The sequence below is a fragment of the Catharus ustulatus genome, chromosome 13 (genome assembly GCF_009819885.2).
Source record: "Catharus ustulatus isolate bCatUst1 chromosome 13, bCatUst1.pri.v2, whole genome shotgun sequence".
Lineage (NCBI taxonomy): Eukaryota > Metazoa > Chordata > Aves > Passeriformes > Turdidae > Catharus > Catharus ustulatus.
The window spans coordinates 11,666,385-11,691,086 of record NC_046233.1 but is presented as its reverse complement, the minus strand read 5'-3'; the positions used below and the strand labels follow the sequence as shown (position 1 = coordinate 11,691,086).

The 24,702-nt window shown below is 40.4% G+C and overlaps 1 protein-coding gene across 2 annotated transcripts in view; it reads left to right on the top strand.

Moving 5' to 3' along the window:
* The window catches only part of CHCHD6 (coiled-coil-helix-coiled-coil-helix domain containing 6), a 109,054-nt gene that overhangs the window by 19,348 nt on the left and 65,004 nt on the right, over nt 1–24,702 (top strand). Inside the window, exons 5-6 of one of the 2 annotated variants that reach the window (XM_033071906.2) lie at nt 12,483–12,503; nt 17,850–17,933. In XM_033071906.2, coding sequence (XP_032927797.1) covers nt 12,483–12,503; nt 17,850–17,933 — 105 coding nt within the window. The remainder of the gene's footprint in view (nt 1–12,482; nt 12,504–17,849; nt 17,934–24,702) is intronic. The other variant, XM_033071907.2, reaches the window with a different exon arrangement.

Below are 24,702 nucleotides of genomic sequence, written 5' to 3'. Positions count from 1 at the left end.
ATTGAGAGAAGATGCATACTTGAGTGAAATACTTGCTGTTTCTTAACACCATACAGTTGTTTTCTAAGGAGTGATTTTGTTAAAGGAGAGGACAAGGTCAGCCTGATCTGAGTAGAGGTTATGTGGCCAATATGATACTGGTGTCATTGAAAGGTAAAGGTCTGTTTGGGAATAAAGTCATCTGTAAAGGATTTCTAAACCCTTGCAATATGAAGGCAGGAAAATCCAGAGGGGTCTCATAATTGTATTTCCCTAGTTTCACGAAGCTGAGAGGACTGGGTTGGAGGCACCTCATTTAACTTGCAATGATGCGCTGAGGTTTGTGGATGAAGAGCACCTGGAGCCTGTGTCAAAAAGAGAGCAAATCTTGAGAGGGACCTGATAGAAATGAAGATGGTATGAAGAAGCAAAACCTATGTATTGTCTTATAATAGATGGAAATGAGGCCATTTGTTGGAGTTATCTGCTGGCAGAGATGTTCTGCCAACTACCTTTGTTTGGAACTCTGGCCAAGAAGTGCAGTATGTAATTGTGCTCCTGCTTCTATCCTGACTGAATTCTTAGGATTGAAATTACATTTTTTCACATACAAAAGCACTGAATTTTTTTCCTTTGTATTGTTATGATGAAGGCAATTTCTGATTGCTGACTGTCAGAATGAGGAAGGGAGGACTGTACAGCTTGTGTTACAACATACATTCTCTGTCTCTACTGCACCTGGCTGGCAGCAGTGGCACTTGTTTGAGCAAGATTCCTTTGGCCTAGAAGTATGTTATATATTTTCTTTGGCCCAAGGACATAGTGTTAAGTATGTTACTTGAAGATCTCGCAGCTTGCTAAGCTCTAAATCTTACCATCAATCTCATACTTGTTTTCTGTAGTACTTACCACTGTAGTGGTTTATGTACTTCCCAGATAAGTAGACTGGCATAATATGGTGGTCAGTTTGCCTTTCTTCCTCTCAGGAGGAACTGTAATTCCTAAAGAGGTTATATACTTACCCTATAGTAGTAGTGTTGGACCTTTCTTTCTGGGAACCTGAACATGGCTGACAAATTCCCAAATCTCTCTTCTCTAAATGCTGTTGGTTGAAACACCTTTCATACCAGGCAATGGATGCTCCCATAGAAAGAATTTAAAGTGACAGAACTGATACCCAGAACAGTTGCTGGGTTTTTGGTTTTGTTTACAACTTGCCTGAAAACCTTCCCATAGGAGCACAGAAGTAAGCACTGACTCAGTGGCTTTTCTGACTCATCTAATAAAATCTACTTGCCAGGTTTGATGTTTCCATCATCTGCCTATGTTATCTGATTCTCTGGAGCTGTGCTCTCACCTTCATAATTCACTTTTCAAATAAGATTGGGATTGAGATGTCACTCTTTAAAAAAAAAAAGATACAGAGGAAAACAGGGAGATGAGAACTTCAGGGTGGAGGTGATGGAGTTCCATTGCCTCACTCTTGGCTGACATGAGTGAGGTGCAATGTGGAAAAAGCTTTCCTTGTCCACATAAGGATAGATTGGTTAGACATTGTAAAGGGATTGCTGCAGAAATGAGTGGGTGACTTATCCCAGTGGGGCAGGCATGGGAGAAAAAAAATAGTAACAAACCCCATAAGCCTGGGGTTGGGGTAAGAGGGAGAGCGGCACATCCTGGCTTTGTGCTCATGCGATGCCTTTGCCTCCTGTGAGTTTGTTGGCAGGTGTGGAGAGGAAAGATCCCAGCCTGGCAAGTCAGCCACCAGTGTGGCTGATGATTAATTGCCCTTTTTAAATTGCAATTATGTCAGTCACAGAACCCGTGAATATTAATTCTGGATTTACTGCTTGAAAAAATGAGCGCTGATGAGACAGGTCCATTTTACTGATGTTTCCAAAGTGGGATAAGTGCTACAGCCAGTAGTTATTACTGAAAAGAAAGGCTGCTGTGACTCTTAGCTTTGCTTTGTGTCTGTCTTGTATCTTCTTTTCCGGTGTTTCTGTTCCCTTCTTCAGAATCCTCCCAGTACTTACACTGGATTTTCCATGCTGGCAGTAGAAGGTGGCAGGCTGACACCCAGAGTGAGTTAATCACTGCAAGCAATATGAGTTACCTGGATTTGGTGGATGGCTCTCCACCCTTCCTGCTGCTTCCTGAATCTCTTAGAGATTTCAGAATGAAATAGGGATTGCTTTTTTCCTGCTCCAGCTCTTTCCCTTCATCTCAAATGAGTGTAACCATTCATTCCATTATACCTGGATCTTTTGAGATAATTTTCTGATAGTGCCCTGTTGGAAGGATATTAACATGCAAGCATCAGTACACCATGACTGTTTTCCTTTCAGTAATCTGCTTGAATATTGGATGGTGAAAATCTTGGTTGCTTCTGTGGTTTGGGTCTCTCTTATCAGTCCTGATCCTGTCTGGTATTTTCTGCATGAATCAGGACAAATGGTTGTATCTTGCTTGTGCTTTAGTTTTCTTGGAGTAGTAGTTATCTCAGAAAGTCTTGTCATGTGTTGATTTTTCACTGAGATCTTTGAAGGTGAATAGCATGGTATACTTGTAGTAGACAAAAACAAAGCCCCTCAGAACCCTCTGGTGTTTTATATGCTTTTTGTTTTTAAAGATTTGTCTTTCATTTAAAGCTTTTCCAGGTTTTCAGTTATAAGTAACTTTAAATACCTAGTTATCTCAGCTTGTGGGGCTGGTATATGCTGAGTTATCAGAATGACTAATGACTTGTAAGAAACAGAATTAGATGGTAGAAGTTGCACAAGTTATCTCCTATTTGGTCTTTTAGTTCTACATTCTGTGTGGTTTGTATACATTGATTGTTTTCTGAAAATTTTTCAGAATGGAGGCATTAAAGATCTGAAAGTGTTGGGCACCAGAATGTCATCTAATTACTTTAGTTGATGACTGTAGTTACTGTTCTACTGAATTAAAGGGACTATGTGATAACCCCTTCAAATGCAAGGGATGTGACTTGCAGGCAACAGGAGGGCTCTTGTAGTTCTGTGTCAGTCTGCCAGTGAAAGGCTAGAGGAGAACTAGATGCAGCAGAGAACAGAAAAAAAATATTTTCAGTTTTTGCTTGGTGTGGTCCTTTCCTGGAAGGTGTCTAGCAGGCAGTTCAGTATATTTTGGTAAAGACTTTTTACCAGCCTGGGTCACCATCGAGAACTGACCTAGGACAGCAGGTTCAGTGCATCGTTCTGGCTTTTCTGTTTTTCCCATTTTTCAGCTTTTATAATTGAATGCTAAATTGCTTGTTTTCCTGTGACCCTTTAATTTTGGAAGACTCCAAGCAGTCTTGTATGGCTATTGTTGCCCTTTGAGGTGTAAATGAAGCATTTTGCTTTATGAAACAAGGATGTCTAATAGTGCTTTAACAACCAAGTTAGCGTTTGGTCACTAGTTCTTGTGGGTGTTATTTTTATCCTCCTTCTCCTTGCTGTTTCCTTGGTGCACTTTGTCTTTATCCTGGTGTAGCAAGTGCTTTGTCCAGTGCTTAGTTGATGGCATGTAAGCATGGTTGTCACATGAGGAAGTGGTCATTTTCATGACCTCTGGCTTTTCAAACTGCCATTTATTGGTATGGAGTCTGCACTTAGAAACCTGTTGGCAAAATGCAGAGTTTTCAGCAATGTCTGAATGCTACAGAAGTTTCCATTGCACTGTAGGACTAGAGATATCAAAAACTTCAGCTTCCATTTCTGTTTGGGTAGTGTCTGTTTTCCCCAAAATGCTTTGAAAGCTTTGTGCTGTTATCAGAAACTGAGCTTTAATTGTGTGTTGCTTGTCCTTAGGATAATATTCCCTAGCTAAATGGGGACTCTGAACACTGATTTTAATTAATTGAAGTAGTTTTGAAATATGCGGTTTTTGTTCTTAAATTGTTTCAGTAGGATTTGTTTCTGCAGGACTGTAGCAGCACACATTGCAAACCCTCCCTACAAGACAGTGCCAAGACACTCCCTGTTTTAGGTAGCACCTGACAGACAAGTCCATAGCCTGCTGCTCAATGGTGTGAGGTGTGTGCACTCCTTCTGTTGACACAAGGTGCAAATATCAACTCCTCATTATGAAATGCCAAATAAAAGTCATGTTTAAAGACTATGAAGTATTAGAGGTGATTTCTGTCTTTAACAACATGTCTAATTATCCCTCACAGGGGAATGGTATGATACTCCAGTGATTTATCTTGAAAAAGAGTGTAAGGGTGTCAGGTCAACAGCTAGAGATTTGCATTCAGAAAGCTGAGGTGTTTTGGAACAGAGTATGCTGATCATCACCATGTCAGTAGTTTTGGTTTTTGGGGACTGAAAATGGAAACTAAAACTTGCAATGACTCTTTGTCTTGTAAGAAATTGGCTGTAACTTGTGAAGTGACTTGAGAACAACCAGTGTTGTGGAAAGCTTGGAAGGAGAAGGGAGTCTGCTTTTGTGTGTTGGTTCCCTATTTGGTGTGTGCAGTTTTCTTCCCCAACATCATGTTAGTAAATCTTGTCGTTTTTACATGGCAATTCCAAAGCTTGTGAGTTCAAGATGGGCTTTTTTTCCTTGGGGGCATGGTCTGAAAAGAATCCTGCATTCACAGCTTGAGCTCTGTGACCAGCATGAGGAGGAAGGTGGGTCTGGAGGAAGGTCAGTTCATCTGCTGCTTGTCTCCTTTCTGTCAATGTAAAGAGCTTTATAGAGACAAGTAATATTTTGCAATTGAGTTTCTCTTTTAAAGACACTCTGATGCTAATGTTGATTTAATAAGGTTCTCTCGTTCTCTCTCCTTGCTTAATTTGAAATGTCTAATTTTGTGCTTCACAGTTCTGAACACAGAATTAGTGAGGGAAGAGGAGCCGGAGGCAGGAGGAGCAGAGTGCCACACCAGAAGTTGCCAGGGGAGATTGATTCAATAGAGTGAAAAGGTGCAAAAGGTTATATGTCCACAGTTCAGAGCAACGTGATGGTGGTACTAATGAGAGGGAGAGCTTGATCCTTTAAAATGTTTTAAGATCTCTGTGGGTGTATAACAAACATTAAATGAAAAAGGGGAGCATTAGAGTGTTGGTTTCTTTGAGTGGATTTTTCTTTTGATTTTATATGGATGTAATATATAATATATGACAGGCAGGAAGGATAATATTCTGAGATAAATAGACATTTTAAGGTTTTTATTTTAAAGGTTGTTTTGTTGAGTGGCATTTATTTTCAGAAATGTTGAGAGGTTATGAGAGATTGTGAATTTGATCTGGCTAATTTATTTTGGCTGAACTTGAATGTGTGTTTTTCCTGCTAGAATTTTATTCTTGTGGAAGAACCTATTGACATCCATGGACATTTAATTCCTGGGGATAAAAGTAAACTCCCCAAAACCACAGTGCCAAAGGATTATCTAAAATATGGTGCAAATAACGGTGGTAGTGAAAGCTTTTTTTCTTTGCCTCCTGCTTTGTTAGTGTGCCTTTTCCTCATAGGAAACCACTCCTATGCAATGGAGTTAAAACCTAATTTGCCTCTTGCTTGAGTTGGATGACAGTTCTTCACACAACTGAGCGGACAGGGTAAAAGGAGTACAAGATGTGTTCAGCTTAGTTTTATGATAAGCTGCCAACATGTTTCTTTGAAAACCTCATTAAATCGCAATTAAATCCACAAGAAAAAAAATAGACCATCTCAGTGAATACTTGATAGATGAGTTTGTGGTTTTCAGTGCTGGCCAGGGGCATGATCTGCTTCTTGCAGTTGGAACTCAGTGAAAGCTTTGGTGAAGCCTGACCACAAAATCACCAAAAAACAGCTGCCAACACTGGAAGCTGTGAAAGATGATCCTCTGCCTGGGTTCCTTTCATGCCCTTGGTCTGAGAGAAGTATTTGCTTCCTGATTAAAACTATGTATAAGACCCTCATCCCCCCCTTTCTTCTCACATTGTTTCTGGTAATAGGACCTGCACTTTTACCAATTGCTTCTCCTGAATTTGATAGCTAACGTTGGATTCTGCAGAGTTATCTCAAACATTTGGCTGGGGAGTGCACTTGACCAAGCAGGCCTGCATAAGGAATGAAGCTGTAGTCCAACTGTTAATATAGATTCTAAAAGAAACCTGAACCTGCCTTCAAGAGTTTCTTTTCTGCTGACCTTCAGTGCCTATAGTGACTAGTTTCCAGGAATATTTATCAGATCACTTGCCTGTCTGGTTATTTCCAGCCTATTGCACTGGCCAACTTATTTGATCAATAAATCAATCAATCAACAGGTTCTTAAAATTACTTTCATTGACTTTGGAGGTGTAACATACAAAAGGAGTCTACAGAAAATAAATGATTATATGTGTCCCAACTATAATTACAGAGCAAACAGAGTGGAGATATGTTTGTAACTAGTATCTACTACAATAAATATAGCAATCTGTCTTCAGGGTTCTGTGATGCTATGTTGTATTGACTCTTTAAATTTGCAAACTCATGGAGCATGAATCTTGACTCTCTCAGGTTGTCTGACTGCTGTATTTACAACATACCCTACTTTAAAGCTAGATTTCAAGCTTCTTGCTTTTGATTAAAAGGTCCAGAAATAAATACTTAGCATGTGACAATTTTTGAGCTTCAGGAGCTTCACTGAGTGTTTTCTTTTCCTAAGGAAAGTTTCTCAAACTGCTTAAATCTGCACCTGGTCTATACCACCTTCTTTATAATAGCAAGACTTGCTTCAAGATCCTTGTTGATAGACTTCCAGGTACTGCTCCTTCACAGAAGGAGAAAATGCTCTCTTCCTACCCTGAATTTTCCAAGCCAACTGCCTTAAGCAAGAGTGTGTTGCATTGCCCAGAAAAGGGTCATTGAATCAGCTCTGAATTATGGTAGTTTTTAGAAGCATTAAGCATTTGCACAATGGGCAAACTGCTCTTTGCAAATTGTCCCATCAAATGGAAATCAAAATTCTGCTGGCAGTGACATAGTTTTGTGAGTTGCTTTTGATACAGTCATGCCCTGGAGATTGCAATGTAAAAATAAAGAATGTGATTTTGCAATAACCTGAAATCCTTGTTGTTGCTGAATCTACACTCTTCTTTTTGCAGATGATTTTATTATGATACACTTGGACTTCATTAAAAGATGCAACCTTGCAGCGTTTTCTCTTATCGCAGCCTTGAGAGGAGTTGAGAGTGCGTGTATTTGAGAGCCACTATATTCTCTTCCTAAAACACAAAGTGGGTTGCAAGTGCTTTGGAAGCAAGAATCAGAGTCTCTAGTGGACGTTTTGTCTGTAGCTCAAAACCACAACTTAATTCACAACCTTTTCATAAACACTGACTGTGGCCTAGGATGTAGGGAGTGCTGCAGGTGAATGAACATGGAGGTGCCTTTTCGGAATTGCTTGTAGGGAGATTTACTGCTGACTGCCTGTGTGTCTTAAGTGATCAGAGAAATAAGGGAGATTGAGATCAAGTTCCTCATTTCTATGCTTTTAATTTCCTGGGTAGTCTCTCATTATCCATGTGTTTTTATTTCATAGGTAACACCTTACTACAAATGTGATTATGTATGTGGACCTACCCCAGACCATTTATTTTGAGTCCCCTATGCTTTATGTGGCCCTTCCAGTAAGGCTTTGGAATCCACCTGATTTATACTAAATGTTAGTTACTCTATGTCTTTACCACATGCACCTTGGCAAGTTGGTAGCTTGGAATCTGCCCCCAGAATGATACTGACTCTGTAAGACTGTGTTAAAGTGTGCTTTGTGTATGTCTAGGATGAAAGAACAGGGCAAAGAAGAAAATTTACAAGGCTGTCAGAGGGGTAAAAACAAGCTGTGTTGTTTGAAAGTGCACCTGATTCTCCACCTGCAGAAGAATCCATAGACAGAGGATGCACGAACATGGCTGAAGGCTTTCAAATTTTTTTTACTAAAGTATGTAATTACAACAGGTTCTCTGTATTAAAAAGCGGCTCCAAAGTCAGCTGCATTTCTTTTAAACTGTATAGTATTTGAGATAGCAATTTTTAAATTTAAAAAAATAGGTTTCTAATCTGGTGGCAGGAAATTCATATTCATTTTACTGTGCTAGCCTGTATCCATTGGCTGGTGCCTATAAATGCCTGTTTTGTTCAGTGGCAGGTAAAAATGTGTGTAGTGAATGAGAGCAAATGTGGAATGGGAATTCCTTCTGAATGCACAGGGTTCATAATTTTTTCTGCTTGAAGGCACCTTGGTTGATTATGAATGCCATCTTGATTTTTTTCGAAACAAAATTGGTGGTTGTCCATGAGGTATTATGTTTGACTCAAAAGCTAATATATTTGGTATTTAGGAATCTGGCAAGAGAGAGCTCTGTCCCCATATGCAGGCACAGCAATGAGATGGGGATGTAGGCATGCATAACTGTTATTTCCCCCGTCTGTCCTATCCCTAGAAAGCCATATGCCACCCTTAGGCTAGTGTAATGGGAGTCTGCGTTAATGATTATGAACTAGAAATAATCCAAGAAGAGTTGAGTGGCCTTCATTTCTAGAGAAATACCTCATTGACTCAGTCTGAAATATATTCTGGGATAGAAAGTCACAATTAATACAGAATTTCATTATGACCTTTCTTGAAGTTTTGGTTGTTGGTTTGTTTTTCTTGTACTAAATTGGTCAGGGACTTGGAGATTCTTAAGTCTAATAGGCAGAGTAGGAATTTAAGCAAGAAGGTAAAAATTTAGAGCAAGTTGTTGACTCACTATCAGAAATAAGCATCTTGAGCAGACATCTCTAGAGAACCTATGTTCTGCAAGATTTCTAAAACCATGGAATGCCTTGTCTGTTGGCAGCCTACAAAATGAAAACTGTATGTATGCATGTGTAGAAATGGTGATGAGAAAGGGAGAATGTGGAAATATGCTGGAATATTAAAGCAAGCAATGAAAGCAGATGGTTTACTTTGGAATTTATAAAATAGGTTTCTCTTAATTTTGTTTTAAATGAAAACCATGAACGGTCACCATTGCAAACCTATTTGTAGCTGTGCCATAAGTATTAGGATGCAGTTGTCCCTGAATCGCAAAAGGGCCAAGGTTTTTTTGGCTGCTTCCCATCTTCATGTTTATAGAATTGTGCATGGTCTGTGTGCACTGGAGTTAAACAATTTTGTCACAGCCTTTCCTCAAAATTGATTGCTGTTCAGTGACTCTTCCTTCTCTCTCTCTATTGTCAGTTAGTTACATCTCAGACTCTCATTACATTTAATATTGATACGACTTCAATTTTTCACTAAACTGGAAGAGTTGAAGAGTCTGGGGTGGCTACTGAATGTCTAGATATATTCTTAAAGTACTTGAATTCCTGTCATTGTAGACCATGATAAATTTAGAGCTGGGTTATTGCTTTAAGAAGAAATGACTGTTTGCTCATTCAGTGATGAAGTCTGGCCATCAAGATGTTGGAATATGTGCTGCAGAGTTCTTCAGATACTGACATGAGTGCAAAAGTTGTTGCCAACAGCTGTCTTGGGTTTTGGGCACCTGCTGCCTCTCATTTCTCGCATCTCCCACTCTATCTTCCGCTCCCAAAGCTGGCAGTGCCCCTAAAAATACTTTGTGTTGAGTTCTTAAGTAGGAGATCTCTCCCAAGCTGGTAGTCTGGATTCCTGAGTCATTGGTCACACTGCAGTGAAATCTGTTCTGTGACAGAGTTATTGACTATGGCAAGGAAATGGGCTTTAGGGGGAGGCTGGTTCCAGTCAGGTAACAAAGGCATTGTCCTTCCAAGGCTGCTGCCCTGTGCTGATCCTTCCTCCCTCTGTGCCAATCACAGAACTGTGTTTTGATTGCTCATTGCCATTTTTACATTTCCCAGAGTGTGACAGACTTGAGTGGTGTGCATGATGTGTAAGGGTGATGTAGTGTATTGAGTCTGGGAAAAGTAGCTGGGAATTGCCCTTATGAGTGAAATATGATTTTGGCACTGTTTTCTTGATTCCATTGAAAGTTGATATGTATGTGGGAAGGCATCCCCTGCCTGAATAATCAATGCTCAAATGTGAAACTTTCAGAAGCACAGATGTATTACTTGCATAGTTTGCATATCCAGCCAGAGTCTTCCCCAAGTGTCCGTATGAATCCCTAGGACAGAGGCTGCTGGTTTGGCCTGGGGTCCTGTTTCAGTACCCTTTTGCTTGTGATACAATTAGGACAAATATCTTTACTGGGTTTTGACCTCAAACAATTAAGTCCAGTATTTATTCTGATTCCTGCTGTCCTGTGGGTTACCTGGAAAAGAAAAAAAAAAACCTTTTCAGCAGAAGAGTTCAGAAGTATTGACCAAGGGTGTTGAAAGATGACTTGTATCCTAGGGCTGAAATTATAAAACCCTTAAGCTGCCATCTGGGAGCTGAAAGTGAAGCTCACTTACGCTGCAATGAAACCAGATATTGCTCATTTCGTAAATGGATTGCTTAAACTTCAGAAATATTGATGGAATAGCTGTGTGTCTTGTTATCAAAACTGGTAAATGCAGGTCTGCAAAGAGATGTTGGCACAGGCTAAGAAGTTAGCAAAACTTTCAACCAGTAGTCCTCTTGAATTTTCATTTTTGTATTATTTTATTAGTGTATTTTATTTAATCAGGGTTTTTTTTTGCTAGTGCAGCAATATGTACTACTACACATTCTGATTTTCCTGTTTCCATTCAATGGAGTGTATCTATTCCTATTCTTGGAGTAATCACTTTTCCTTTTCCTGAAGGTTAACAGAATTAGAGGCTTTGGCAGTACCTGCAGGAGAGATACTCTGTGATTAGTAACAGTGTTATATTCCCTAAAACCCTAATTCTGCTGCTGTGCATTGTGTCTTATGGGGCACATATGTCATAGGGGTGTTTCCTTGTCCTTGCTCTCCTTCTCAACCCCTGTCCAGTACCACTGAGTTAGTACCTTTTGTTTCTTTTGTCATAAGAGTGTTTGTCCACCAGGAATGTGTCAGTTCATGGCTCAGGCACCCAGGGATGACAGATGTACATCCAGTGAAGAGTTAGTGTTGTGCATGACCTACCTGCTGAAAAAATAGCAGGCACCACATAGAGTGTTGTGTTCCTCCTGTCCATCTGCTGAGGATGGACAAACTTGCAATTGCCAAAATGTAAAAACAAAATTAAGCACATCTATTCTGACTGTAAAAATCATCAGGAAGAAAAATGTTACTCAAATCAGGCTTCTGTCAAAATTGGTCAGTGATTACCAGTAAACACCTGTTGTGTATTGGTTTGTTTGGCTAAGGAGTTGATGCTGCTATATCAAACATGTCTGCAGAAAGGGGGGGATTGGCTTCCCTCAATTGAAATGTAGATGTTCAGTTCCAACCCTCTGAGCTGGTACAAAGGATGAGGATGGATGACACACATATCTGGTAACACATCATCCCTCAGTTACCTGAAGTAGTCACTCTGTGCCATTAAAATGATGACACATCCCATAAAAATATTACCCTCCACCGTCTGCTCCTTCTGGCAGTGAACTATGACCAAGAGGAAAGTTCTTTGTGCCCTGTCAACTCCCCTCAAATAAATAATCATAATGAAAAAAGGCCAGCCATTCTGAAGTTCCTGCTTAGCCAATGTGCTGCTGATTGAAGGTAGCCCTGAGAGGCAGGGAAAGCTTGCAGCCCTTTACAGCAAATGAGAGCTGTGCCTGCCTCATAAATGCCTTGGCTTCAAAAGGAGGTGGTTATGGGCATGAAATGTTTATCATCTTGTACTTGCTTTGCTGCTGCTGTGTTACTGTGTAAGTAAAAAGTAGTAACAAGCAAAGAAGAGGCAATACTGCAACCTGCTTTATCTGCTTGTCTGCACACTTAAATAGGCTTAAATAGAAGGAGCAGGTGGAGGCAGCTTGGTTTTGACAGAGGTTTGGACTCTGCACTCAAGAGGTTTTCAGTTGCCTGTGGAGGGGAATCTGGTTGGGAACCTGATCAGTAAACTGGCTTTCTGTCAGGAATGTCTCTTTGAAATTGTGCATGGAAGAAGGTGACTTGCTGTGTAGGTCAGCTTGTGCATTCAAAAATGCCCTTTAAAAGATTACTTGCTCTTTGCACATGATTGGAAGTGGCAGAGTTGTTGACCACCTCCTTTTGAGTGTGCCCAGCACTGCCACATTCTCTGGTGCATGTTGTGTATCAGCATCTCTAACACTGTGCAGCGCCTTGCATGGCTCCCTGGAACTGGCTGTTTCCCAGCTGCCTTTGCTTAGCTCCCACCCTAAATGGGGTCCTGCAGCAGGCTCTGGGGACTTTGCTCTGGCTTTGGGTTAGGGGGTGCATGTGCTTTTGTTTTGCTTTAACAGCATAGTTCCCTACAGGGGACAGCACTGCATTGCTTAAAATGCTTGTCATTTTAAAGGAACTTTGCTAAACTTGTCATCCTAAAAACTATATTGCACAGCAGCAGGCAACCTCCAAAAATCACTGATTTCCCTTTTTCTTCTCTTTCTCTTCCTTTCTATCTTGTGCTCTCTGTATTCCAAGCCTGTGGATTTGGACGCCTGGGTAAGCTCTATTTTTTTTTCTGGGTCTTGCTTATTCCAAGTGTCATATTGTTACTGTGCGTGTACAGATTGTTATTGCTGAGCACAGATGCAGGATTTTATTTTCTGTCATTACATTTTAAAAGGTGTTCAGCTAGAAAATTGCATATTATTTCCTCCATAAAGATTTTCCCTGGTTCCTTTTGTGTAGCTTACAGCTGCTGAAACTAAACTTGATCTGGTGATGTGTGTTGTTGGCTAAGAGAGCAGCAGAAACAGGAGGAAATGAAGGTGATACCAGTATTGCTTTTTAAGGCCATGAGTTGTGTCTGGTTTCTAAAACAGAACCTGGTCACCTGCCTTCAACAGAATGAAAGGTAGGACAAGAAGCCAGTGATTTTGTAGGCCTCCTGTCTGCAATAGCGATTGCAGACAGCTTCATGGTAATGGTGATATTTCTGCTGATGCCAGTGGAGGTTGAGTCAAGGCTCCCCTGTGGCTACTTGCTTGGTACAAACCTTCCTGTAAAATTCTGCTGTTCAGTCTTGGGCATGAAGTACACAAATTGCCTCTTACTATTTCAGTGTTGCCCTTTCAGCTCTGCCATTCCCTTTAGATTTGGCCAGGAACATGCCAACTAGCTAATTTTGGAGTTAGCTCTGTTCTTTAGTGAATTGCTGTCAATTCCTTCTTCTCATCTTGGAATCCTTAATAGCATTTGTTTTCTCCCCTGCCACCTGGACTGCTACCAGGACTGGAAGAGACTTGGGAAAGCATGAGGTATTAGAATTTGCAGATGTGAAGTGTGGCAAGCTGAGGTGCCCAGCCAAAACATCTCTGCTGTGCTGCTGCAGAGATGTAACTGTGTACCTTTGAGGGAATCTGATAACTCCTCTCAACAAAGACAGGATGATGTAGAAACTAGGCATTTGATAGACTTGAGATCCTTTCCTTTATCCTTGTAGCTTATTTCCCTGCATTGCTTCTGACTGATTATCTAGGCATCGTCTTGCTAGTTTGTCTGTGAGTGGTGGAAGTGCTTTGCCAAGAAGATAAATATTTTTGCAGTAATCTTGCCAAGTGCTGTGGCTTGCCTTTTAGGAAGTACTTTATAGGCTGAGGTTTGGACCTTTCCTTCTAGCTTGAGTTGCCCTTTGCAGAGAGAGAGTTTCTGGGTTTTTGTTCTCCAGTAGGGTCTTTTCCATATCGTCCTCCCAAATCCCACAACCCAAACAGTGCTGGGGAGAGATGGTAGCTGTCAGCTGTGGGCTGTGCTAACACTGCACTTTATTCCTTTTTATCATCTGACCCTGCCAATAAGCCCCTTTTTTTTTTTTTCCTTTTCCCCCAAGCAGATTTCTGCCCTAGTTTTCATGTTTAACAAGGTGATGAGGTGGGATTGTGATTAAAAGTAATAAAAATCTGGTGATATTTTGGAGTGCAGCAAAGCCAAACCTAATCTGGGAATGGTTATAGCTAGAGTGAAGCCCAGCTCTGGATCACTTGCACAGTCTGATGTGTGGCATGTTGGTGTCAGCTCAGGACAAGGCTAGAAGTGTCTGGTTTTGTTCATAGAGAATGAACCAATAATATTTCATTACCTCAATTAGGAGCTTGTAAAATATTTCTTTTGGCCTGTCTTTCAACTAGCAGGCCAGTGCTCAAATTCTTTAGTTGAGCCAGTATATAATGTATAGCTTTAGAAATGTGCTTGCACTGTTTGTTTCTAAATGGGTTACTTGATAAAGGGAGAGAAGGAGGCAGAGAATCACATAACTCTGCCCTGGCTCTTTGTCACTGTTCAAGGCAGCACTGAGATAACCTGAAAAACCTTGGGCTGCAGAAAAAATGTGAAGATAAAGCAAAGGACAAATTTGAAAGAGCAACCAACCAGTCCACAGATCCATGCCCATGGAAGCTGTAGCAGCACGTTAGTAATATGCTTTTGTTGTAAGAATGTAGCATGCCTTTTGTAAGAATACAATCATTGTAAATTCTGGCACCATCATAGGGGATTCTTGAGTATTTCTTGAATACATCTTGTACCTAGCTTTTGTACAAAGGGCAGTGGCCAATTGCATGCATGTTCTTTTATAAATACATTCCCTTTTCTAAGTTTTGGGTGCATTCTGTGTTCTATAGCTGAGTGTGCTCTTTCTTCCCTGTCTGTTTTGTTTCTGTGTTCATACTTCTTGGACATCACACTGCCTGGATTCTGCACATCTTAGGTGTCATCTCTGGGCTTTGGTCACCTCTTGCACAATATGTTCAAATTCCAGTGTAGCTGTGCAGCTTGGAAGTGAAATGCAGCTTTCTGATATGATTTCCAAATCAGTATGTTATCATGTGCATGTTTTCCCTTCTCCCTTTTTAGTTCTAAAGGCCTTTTTTCAAAAAGTGTATTGATGCTTTGTTTGGCACTTGGAATCTCAATCCCCTGTGAAATCTTAATCATCTCCATAGCAGCCAATTCTGTCTGGGACATCACAGGCTTCTGACTTCAGGTAGGGAATAAGCAGCAGGACGAGAGGAACTCTTAATAAATATCCTATATTCGTTCAAAATGTCCCTAGTTGCCTAACCCAGTTTGGAACAGTGGATATTTCACATGACACATGCTCTGCTATACCGTTTGTACTTCAAACATCATCATAAAGTGTACTAAAGTTTTCAGTAATAACAGCTGGGGATAGAGGGAAACAGAAAGCAACTTTGAAGCAGATCTGTCACAAATAGAGTGTTTCTCTGCATACTTTAATGCACTGAAACAGCAGCAGCTCTTGAAAACAAGCAAGGCATTGAAAATATGTTTATGTTGCAAGTACAAGGTTTCTCTGTAACCTCCAGCTCATCATACATTATGGGTGATAAGTGGGACAAAGGGGGATAATATGGGAGACATTTCTTAGGGGGAAGAATAGGGGAGTACTTTGAGGTTATAGTCTGCAGTTGGGAGATCTGGTTTTGGCTCTTTGAGCTCAGTTTTGCAAGACCCTGGGGAAGTGACTCACAGAATGTCAGTCTGCTGCAGGCAGGGTGCAGGTGGATGGGTGTCGAGGCATTATTCACTGCCAGCTCCAGTGAGGTCAGCTTGGCAGTCCAGAGGTCGTCATTGTGCAGAGCAGCACACCCCTAACGTGTCTGCATCTCAGCACCCTCCTTGAGAGATTAGGGATTTGGTTTGTGTTTCCTTCCAGAGGGGTTGTAAGGATCAGTGTGCTGGATTTCTTGGTGGATGATGTCACGCAAACTCACAGATTGGAAAGTTGAGTGAGTGTGTGGGTTTGTGATCCATGTCTTGCCAGAAACAGAATAAAGCCTCTTGCACACTGGTATTGTTACATGTATTGATTTTGTACTTCCAGAATGTCCACTCTCCCAGGAGACTAGCACTGATATGTAGTTATTTAGATCCAACAGAAATTTTGAGTTTATAAGAATTTATTGACTATTTTTTTCCTTTTTTTTCTTCCATCATATGATGCACCTTCCGTCTGAATCATACAGAGGGATCAGTACTGTCTTACTCTTCTTTCTTTTCTTTACTTGTTTTTCCCCCTTAAGGAAATGCAAGTCACAGGTGGAGTATTCTGATTTTATGGGTATTATGCAGAAAACCTGCAGGAGAATTGGGGTCCTTTGGTCATCCACCAGACCATCCCACCTTCTTACATCTGTTTAATTTTATTTGATATTTCCTTTACTGTGTAGAAGATTGGTTCAGAGGAACAGCTATGGCTCTCTTACCAGAAAATGGTTATAGTTCTGGCACTTACAAAGTGTCCTTCAGTGCTCTTATTGTTGCTGTGATACCTCTTTTGTCAGGCTGCATGTATGGGTAGCTCATTCTCATCCCTCTCCCTGTCCTGTTCCAGCTGGTTTGCAGGTGGGAAGTGGTATGAGAGCTATAGGTTAAAACAAATCCAGAGATTTTTGCTTTTAATCAAGTGCCTTTGAGAGAGAGAGGATTTAGATACGAGTCTCTACTGCTTGTGCCTTATCCTGGTCCTGTTTTCTGGGATAGCAAACATGGAAACAGAAATATTTCTTTTTCTTTAAAAACAAAGAAACCCAGATCACTACCACACCCCTACAATCTTCCTATTTCATATAATCCTTTTCTTGCTTATCAACCACCCTCACTGCCTAGATTGAAATCTCTTCTAAGCCCTATTATACCACTGTATTTCCATCAGCAGGGGAGCAGAAAGAAGGACATGCACAGCAACTTGCTTTCAGATGTAATTTTTCTCGTTAGCAATGGCTTTTGGCCGCAAAATGACAGGTCTGAGCCCATGGGGATATTTCTGTCCCAGCTGCTTAATCATGTTGGACCAGCATTTTCTGTAGTCATAGCGTCATTAGAAGTTAAGAGAATGTTGCTGGGATGCTCTGGACTGGCAGGGCTTGTGTCCATGTTAAGCAGGCTAATCATTCTGGTTTTGAAAGGTCTTCTGCCTGCTGTAAACTTGTGTGGCCCCAGAGATTTTGAGGTGGGATGGGGGATGAACAACAGCTGTCATCTTTCCTTGCTATTGTTTCTTGTTATTCTTAAACTTCAGAAGTTTGATTCAGTTCCATCAATGTCATGTTTTCTTAATGCTGGTTCAGTTTAGGGGTGGGAATATAATGAAGTGGTGCTGGCTGTAAGGAGCTAGAAGGCTACAGCTGTTGCTGTGCCCACAGACTTTTTAATTGAGCACTGTTTAGCTGATGAATACCAGATATGATGTTTTGAAAGTGCTGTGCTTATGATTTGAAAGATAGAAGAGAAATTCTCTGACAGCCCTCTGAGTCTGCAGCACCAGCCAGAGGAGCTCTGAGGGTGCTGATAGGGAATGCATAGAGAGCATGTGGAGAGAGCACTTAATTATCTGCATAGTCCTGTGTGTGTCTGTAGTAGAGGAGTATTTAATCCTTAGAAGCTTTTGGACACTCCAAGGGGCAAGGGTTTATAAAGAGGAGGATTTGAGGGGATTTGGTAGATTTTTTTTTTAAGGTAAGGTGAAGAACATTTGAGTAATGACTTTCATGATTCATGGAAAAGCAGACATGGATAAGTAGAGTTCTGAAAAAGGGAATGGGAAACCTTCCTAGGATTATATGTTTTCATTTAATAAGAAGTGTAAAGCCAAGGGTTTGAGTTTGAGTATGATGCTAATAAGAGCATTTCAAATGTCAGGGGATAACCCAAAATGAGCTGCAATTTTAAGGTTTGTAGTTCCACTGAGGGGGATCCCATACAGGAGTCCTGAGCAGTGATTTTTTTTTTAATTCCTTCCAGTCTGCATCACATGTGCTTTCCTTGCACTACATTTTTTATTTTTAATTTCTTCTTCTATTGATACTGTTTTGTTGTCCTCTCCAGGCTATGCAGCTGCAAGACAGAGAGGCAGAGTTGAAGCTACAAGAGAACTTCTATAAAGAGCAGTTGGCCCGCATTGAGAAGAAGGTAAGGCAGAGTTGTCTTTATTTCTGGGGCAGGGGTAGGACACAGATCTGTGGGGATCCAAAAGATGGAGAACCAAGGTGTGTTGTGCTGCAACCTGGAACTGTCAGCTGACAGTATCTTTTCTGGCCCCTACCCCTTACATAAATGATGAAAGATCTTTTGAGCAATTTGCCTTTGAAAGATAAAGGGTTTTTTAACTGGATTATTTTTTTAAAATGATTTCTGGTAGTTCAAACTATTATCTTTTTCACCATGGGTTTTAGGTGAAAGCTAAATTGAAAAAAACAAACAAGTGCCGTGGTTTTTATTCCTTTTGTTAAAAATCCTTAATAAAAAAAATAATCAACCACCACATCATAAATTTTGCTATAAATATGAATTAAAGTTGTATTATTAATTTTTCTCTGGGGAGCCAAACAGTTCAAAGAGTGGTGCTGCAGTACACTGCCTGCTTCTTGCTGGATAAGCCTTTGAAATGAACATGATTTAAAGAGGCACTGTCAAGCATCTTTTAAGCCTGAAATGACCTTTGAAAATCCATTTAGGGATTTGAATCTCTCCCCTAAACGTGGGATTTGCTTCTCTGTTTAATTGTTTACCATGATGAGTTTTTAAAAATTGATGCCATAAAAATAGGAGCAGCCATGCTGTTCCTTATGAACTAATGTGTTCTTCACTTCCTGGCAAAATGAAATAATGTTATAAGTAGTCTTTATTTTTTAATAAATGTGGAGAATAATCTTCTCCAATTTGAAGCAATTAGACCTCCTGACAGGGAGTTGCATACATTCGACTTGTAGTTGTGTTATGTGACTAAAAAGAAGCGCAAACAATGAAAAGGGTGGGTTGTAAAGAGACAGAGAAATCAATCAGTTTTACTACCAACATGTAGCAGGATGGTGAGGATGGAACATGGGAAAATTGTGGATCATAGAAATGGTAGGAAGCTGTTGGCATATCTATTCCTCTTTTCATTCCCTCCTACTGTATGACTGTCCATGCTGCATTTTTTTGAGCCAGCAGTGGTAAAACATGCCTGTGAGCAAATTCACATGATACAATTTTGCAACGGTTTAATCCGTACAATTCATTAAAAATAAACTATTAAAGCTACCACTCAGTGTTGCATTCGTATTTTAAATTCTATTTCTAGATAATGGGGATTGTTCAGTGAAATTGCAAACAATCTAGCAGCTATCACTCTAATTATCACAGTTGTCCATATGTTCATACGCAAAGGGAATTTTTGCAATTTCTTGGTCCCATGCTGTTTGCTTCTATTATGTTCTTCTCTCTGGATCTGGTTTCATGAAGCAGAAATTGCAGGGAAAAACCTGTGTGTCTGTCCTTTATGGACAGTGGAGCGGGGAGAAGTTTGTGTCCAGGCTTCATTGTCCTCTTTCTGAAATCTTTTGTTGTCATTTGTGTTTTCAAGTCCACGTGCCTTGCTGCAGGGACACCTTTATAAACAATGTGATGGATATTTTAGTGCAGGGTCTTTTTGGGGGAGTAAGGTGGGTTACCTGTAGTCCTATTCAAGCTGCAGAGCTACAGAGAAACTGTCTGCTAGTTGTTATGTGTACAAAAGCAAATAGATAAAAAGAACAGGTTTTCTTTCCTCTCTTGAAACACTGCATAGTTTCTGACCCTTAAAGACTAGCATTTTGCTGGTAATAAAATAGAAGAATGCCTCCAACCATTAGTCTGGATTGGAGTGGGAGGTGGTGGGGGCTAGAAGGGAAAGGAGAGAAATGTACTTGAAACAGTGTAATAAAGCTTAATTGTATTAGTTTTGAAAAAGGTTTTTGATCTTCTCTGAGGATAATTTTATTCTTATAATGGTTGGAAAGATGGAAAATGCAGCACAGAACAATCTTTTTTATTAGCTGTTGCTTTTATATAATTCTGCTTTTATTTGTTGAATACACACAGACCTTGACATTTATTTATTTATTTTTCCTTCCACTGTGCTAAAGCTTTCCAAGGCTTAGATATATTTTTATATATCTGTGTATGTGTGTGTCAATATTTGAAAAAAACTCTCAGTAAGGGGGTTGTGGAGGAGAGCTCTGAGATATAATTTTGCTTTCTCTTCTGTTTTAAGAGGAGATGGTCACTTGAAGTGTGGTCACTGGTAGTTCAGAGGTGTTTGGCTGTGAGTGAATGAATATGGCTCAGTGTGGAGTTTGCAAACTGAAATTTCTCCTTCTAAGGATCAGGCTATCAGGAATTCCCCTCTCTCCTCCCCTGCTGTGCCCAGGTTGGTTTTGTCCCCACTTCTGCATGATAACAGAATTCAACAGTAGGAGACTTAGAGATTTGTTTTTGAAGGATGTTTTGAACTATTGATGTTAAAAATCCAGTACCTTCCCAGTAGGATGCTAAGAGTAATTGTGTTACATGCTCCTTACAACATAAGAGCTGCTTGGTGAATCAAACACAGACTATCTTGTTTCCTCTGACAGTGGTCAGTTTGCAAAGGCTTTGAAGGAAGAAGAAAAAAAACATCACCAAAACAAAGCCACAAAGAAAACTTTTGGAGAGCAGATTTGAGAAGAGTCTTCCTAAATGTTGTCAGTTGGAGGCAGACACATGCACTGCTGCACAAGAGTTTATTTTCATTCAGTATTTTTATTCACTGAAATTTGGATTGGTGCCATTGTTCTTCTGTGCATCTCAGGCGTTTTTCCTGTAGCCCTGTTTAGCTCTGTGCCTCCAACATGATGTGGCAGTGTGTGCCACAGGTTAACTTATGTACTCTATAAATTCTCTGTTATCAGTTTCAAATATTTTTTTTTTGCATTTAATATCCTTTATGTGAAAGAGATAAAAGAAATTCTCCTCATTATTCATTATCTGTAGACTTCTATTCCCTCTTTTACCTTCCCATTAAACTGAGCAGTCCATGCCTTTTCAGCCTCTGCTTGTGTGAATGATTTTTTTTTTTCAGGTTTCTCATTCTACTTGTTTGTCTTTTGGCACTTTCCCCCTAGCAGCTCTGTCTTTGAGATGTATTGACCAGAATTGAACTCAGTAGTTCCCCTGAATGTAGCAGATTGTGTGAATACATTATCCTTTTATTTTGTAATCTTTGAAAGAGTACTGTAATCTACTGGACAGAGCACAGAATTGGAAGGAAAAACCTGCTCATTTTCTAATAGCCATTTCTCTTTTGGGAGTTTGAAACAATTATTTAGTCCATCTATCTCAGTTATTCCATCTATATGATGGAATAGCTTATAATGGGAGGGCAAAGTGTTGTGAAACAGTAAAGCTATAAAAATGCTAAAAAGGCTTTGCCTTTAGTTTTGCATGAGGTGAGCTATGGGTGTACCTTATTTCAAGCAGAACTTGAGAAACTCAGTTTCTCCAGACAGTCTTATAGCTATTTTCACAGGAAAAGGCATATATGAAAAAATAATTGCAGTATTTCAGCTTTTGGGGTTTTCCCTGCATCTTCTACTAAAGCACTGGAAGAAATGACACAATGAGTGCAGCAGTTGTGTGTCACAGTGAGGATCCATCTAGTTCAGTATGCTGGTCCTGCCTGTGACTGAAAGTGAATGTCCAGGGATAACTGTAAGACCTGAACTGATGGGAAGAGAGGTTGTGGTGTCTCCTTCACTGGAGACAGTCAAGGAGCACTGGACACAATCCTGTGCCATGTGCTCTGGGATGACCCTGCTTGAACAGAGAGGTGGGACCAGATGACCCACCGGGGTCCCTTCCAACCTGATCAAAGCAAGGTTATGGGGTACTTCCCCAAGTGCTTTGACCATCATGACTAGTCATTTTTGGATATTTATTTAATCCTCAGGGGCTGTGAACCAGGACTGAGTACACAGTGCTTGGGATGCAGGGGGACTGTGAACATGTGTGGCAGCTGTGTCAGAATCACTGTTTGAGTCTCCGTTTCTTTGTAGTGCCTGACACTTGATTTGCACTTCTGACTTGTGTTGAGCAAATGCCACACACTGCTGCTACTGGCAGCATTCTGCTGTTTTGAGTGCAGGCTTGAATATATACAGTGGGTGTACTGGGATTAAACCAATGCTGGGATTAGTTGCTGGGAATATTCTTCCCACTGCACCCTTCATTGTCAGTTTGTCAGGGGTTGTGTGTGTGGGAAGGGATGGTGGGCTTTGTTCTGCCTGCAGTGTGGTGCTTGCTTCTTAGAGATTTTTTAAAAATCAAATTTTATTGAGTAAATTCCTTGCAGAGGATCATTACACTGGTAAAACCCTTAATCTTCCTCACTTTAACTCTGACAGTTTGTTGTAGTTGTGTGTTTCTGTCTCTTGGGTCACTTGTATGTTTTTGTTTTGGAGTGTTTAAAATATTTTGGTAATCAGGAAAATTAGAGGGGAAGGCTCCTTTGAACTGACTGTTTCTTGTATGACTGGTTGCAGGGCTGGAGCTGGTGTTAGACATTCCATTCTACACCTGTGTTTTCAATATGACTGTCTAATCTCCAATAAGTAATCCAGTAATGAGACCTGGCTAACTTATTATAAGTGGTTAAACTTGTAACTCTGACTTGTTTCAGTAATTTTATATCTCATCCATGTAATTTGAATTATTTTGTAAAATGTGTATCTTCTCTCAACTGTTTTGAATGAAGTTTTGTACTGTAGTGTTCCTCTGGGTAGAAAGAGTGAGAGTTAGACTAATAACCTGTAGGGAGAATCTTAGACACACTCAACTTGAGAAACTCAAGATGATATTTTTGCATGCATTTATTTGTTACTGAGAAGCAGGGAGGGAGATGGAGGAGCTTGTTGTTAATAGTTAACATATATGCTGCTCAGAACTGGGATTTTTATTAGGGATTCTGTGTATGCTTTGTCCTGCTTTCTCCAAGTAGTAGAAACATCCTTTAAAAAGTATAATAAGAAAGAAGTACAGTCTCTCCTGGAGCCTTTAAGATGCCAGGAGATTTCACTTAGCATATTAGTTGTATACTTTCTCCCAAGTAAATATTTATTTAACTCCTTTTGCTATTTGGTCTCTTGCTGAGTTTAACCTGACAAAAGCTAAGGGCAGTGCTACACTCCAACAAAAACACAGGCAGTGCTTTGGAGTGGTGTGAAACAGCAGAGAAAGGCTGAAGGTAATCTTGGAAGATGAAGTGAAACTCCTTGCTGTAGATGATGCCTCTTCTTTGTTTGGATTTTCCTAAGCTCTGGCTCCCACATTATCTCTTGTTAGGCGGCTGTGGACTACTGTGAGCAGTGGGTGCATTAATATGCAACGTTTTTCTGCTTGTACTTTTTCAGAGCAGTAAGTAGCACAAGAGGTATTCATAAGCTGTAGAGTATTTGTGCAAGTGGGAAAGGAATGCATTGAATACATACCTTTTTTATTAATAAGGTTGACTGCACCTTTTTCTCTGCTTGACTTCACAAATCTTATAATTTCGTGTGTGGCATTCATTTTGTTTCGTTTGTTTAAGTTAATCTATTTTTGCCCTTGTACTTCCTGTTTAATGCATGTTTGTAAAGCATTTAAGATGTATAAAGAATGGGAGAATGTTTGTTATTCTTATTGGCCTTGATCCTTCTTCTTGGAGCTGTCTCCCACTTTGCTGCACCAAGGTCACCCCTACATGCAAGTCCAGTGTCATTTCTGGTTTATGGCCGGTAACTTGTCTCAATAAAAAATTCTGCAGAAAAAAAAGTGATAGAAGCCTGAAAAAAAAGCCTTTCAGAACAATATGTTCATGTTGGATCTTCATCATCGATTTAAAGCAGATTCTGTGGAGCTGCACAAACTGATGTCACTTGGTGAAGGTGGGAAGGGATTTCTGTTGAAGGGGATGAGAAATCTGTTCCTTGAGTTGGGATGCCAAGCTTGTCTGTGTCCATGAGACCTAGGGATCACTTGCCCACCTTTGAAAAAACAAGCTGTGTTCAGGTGTTACCTCCAACCAAACCCTCTGCCCTCTCAGTGGGAGTTTAAGATTCAGTGCCCTTTGATAAATGAGTTGATGTGTCCTGGCAGGTGTGACTGACACCATTTGCTTTCTCCTGTAATGTCTTGGGGCTGTGTGTGAGCTATTGCCATGTGGGTAAGGGCTGCTTTGTTTGCCTGCAGTCACAGTCTTGCCAGCCACCAGCTTACTGCTCTAGCCAGTGCTGTGGGTACCTGGAGGAAGGACAGATAGTGTGAAATGAAATTCTGGTCTCAAAAAATGTGCTTTCCTTTCAGAAGAATTTCTTGTCCCCATCTCCGTTATTGAACCTTATAACATTCTTCACAATTTCATTTTCATTTCTTATCTAATTTGTTCAGTTCTTTATTCATCCCCAGCCCTTCCTGCAAACCCATCCCCTCACAAACCCACCAATGCTTTCTTTGAACTTAAATACCTATGATCAAAAAAAGCAGTTTGCCTTGCAGGCCAATAGAGTACAGCTAAGCACCCCGTTCATTAAAGTGGTGATTTAATCTGCGAAACACAAGAATAATCCCCAGTGTAGTTTTTTTTATAGGTTGACAAGATCCACCCTAATAATTCAGATCCCTTCCAGTTGCTCAGGTTTCCTGTCTGGATGCTGCTCTCAGGTGGCAGTGGCTCTATCAGTCTCCCAGGGCACAGCCTTTGACATTTAGAGAAGGGAAGATCTTATCCTGTGCTTGAATTAAATTTCTGAATGGGAACAAACTGAAAAGGGAACGAACCTGAAATCATCATCTGAACTGGTTCCAACCTTCTATCCTCTTCTTTTCAGCTTTTCTTAGGCATTAAATGTCATGCTGGGGTAAGAGC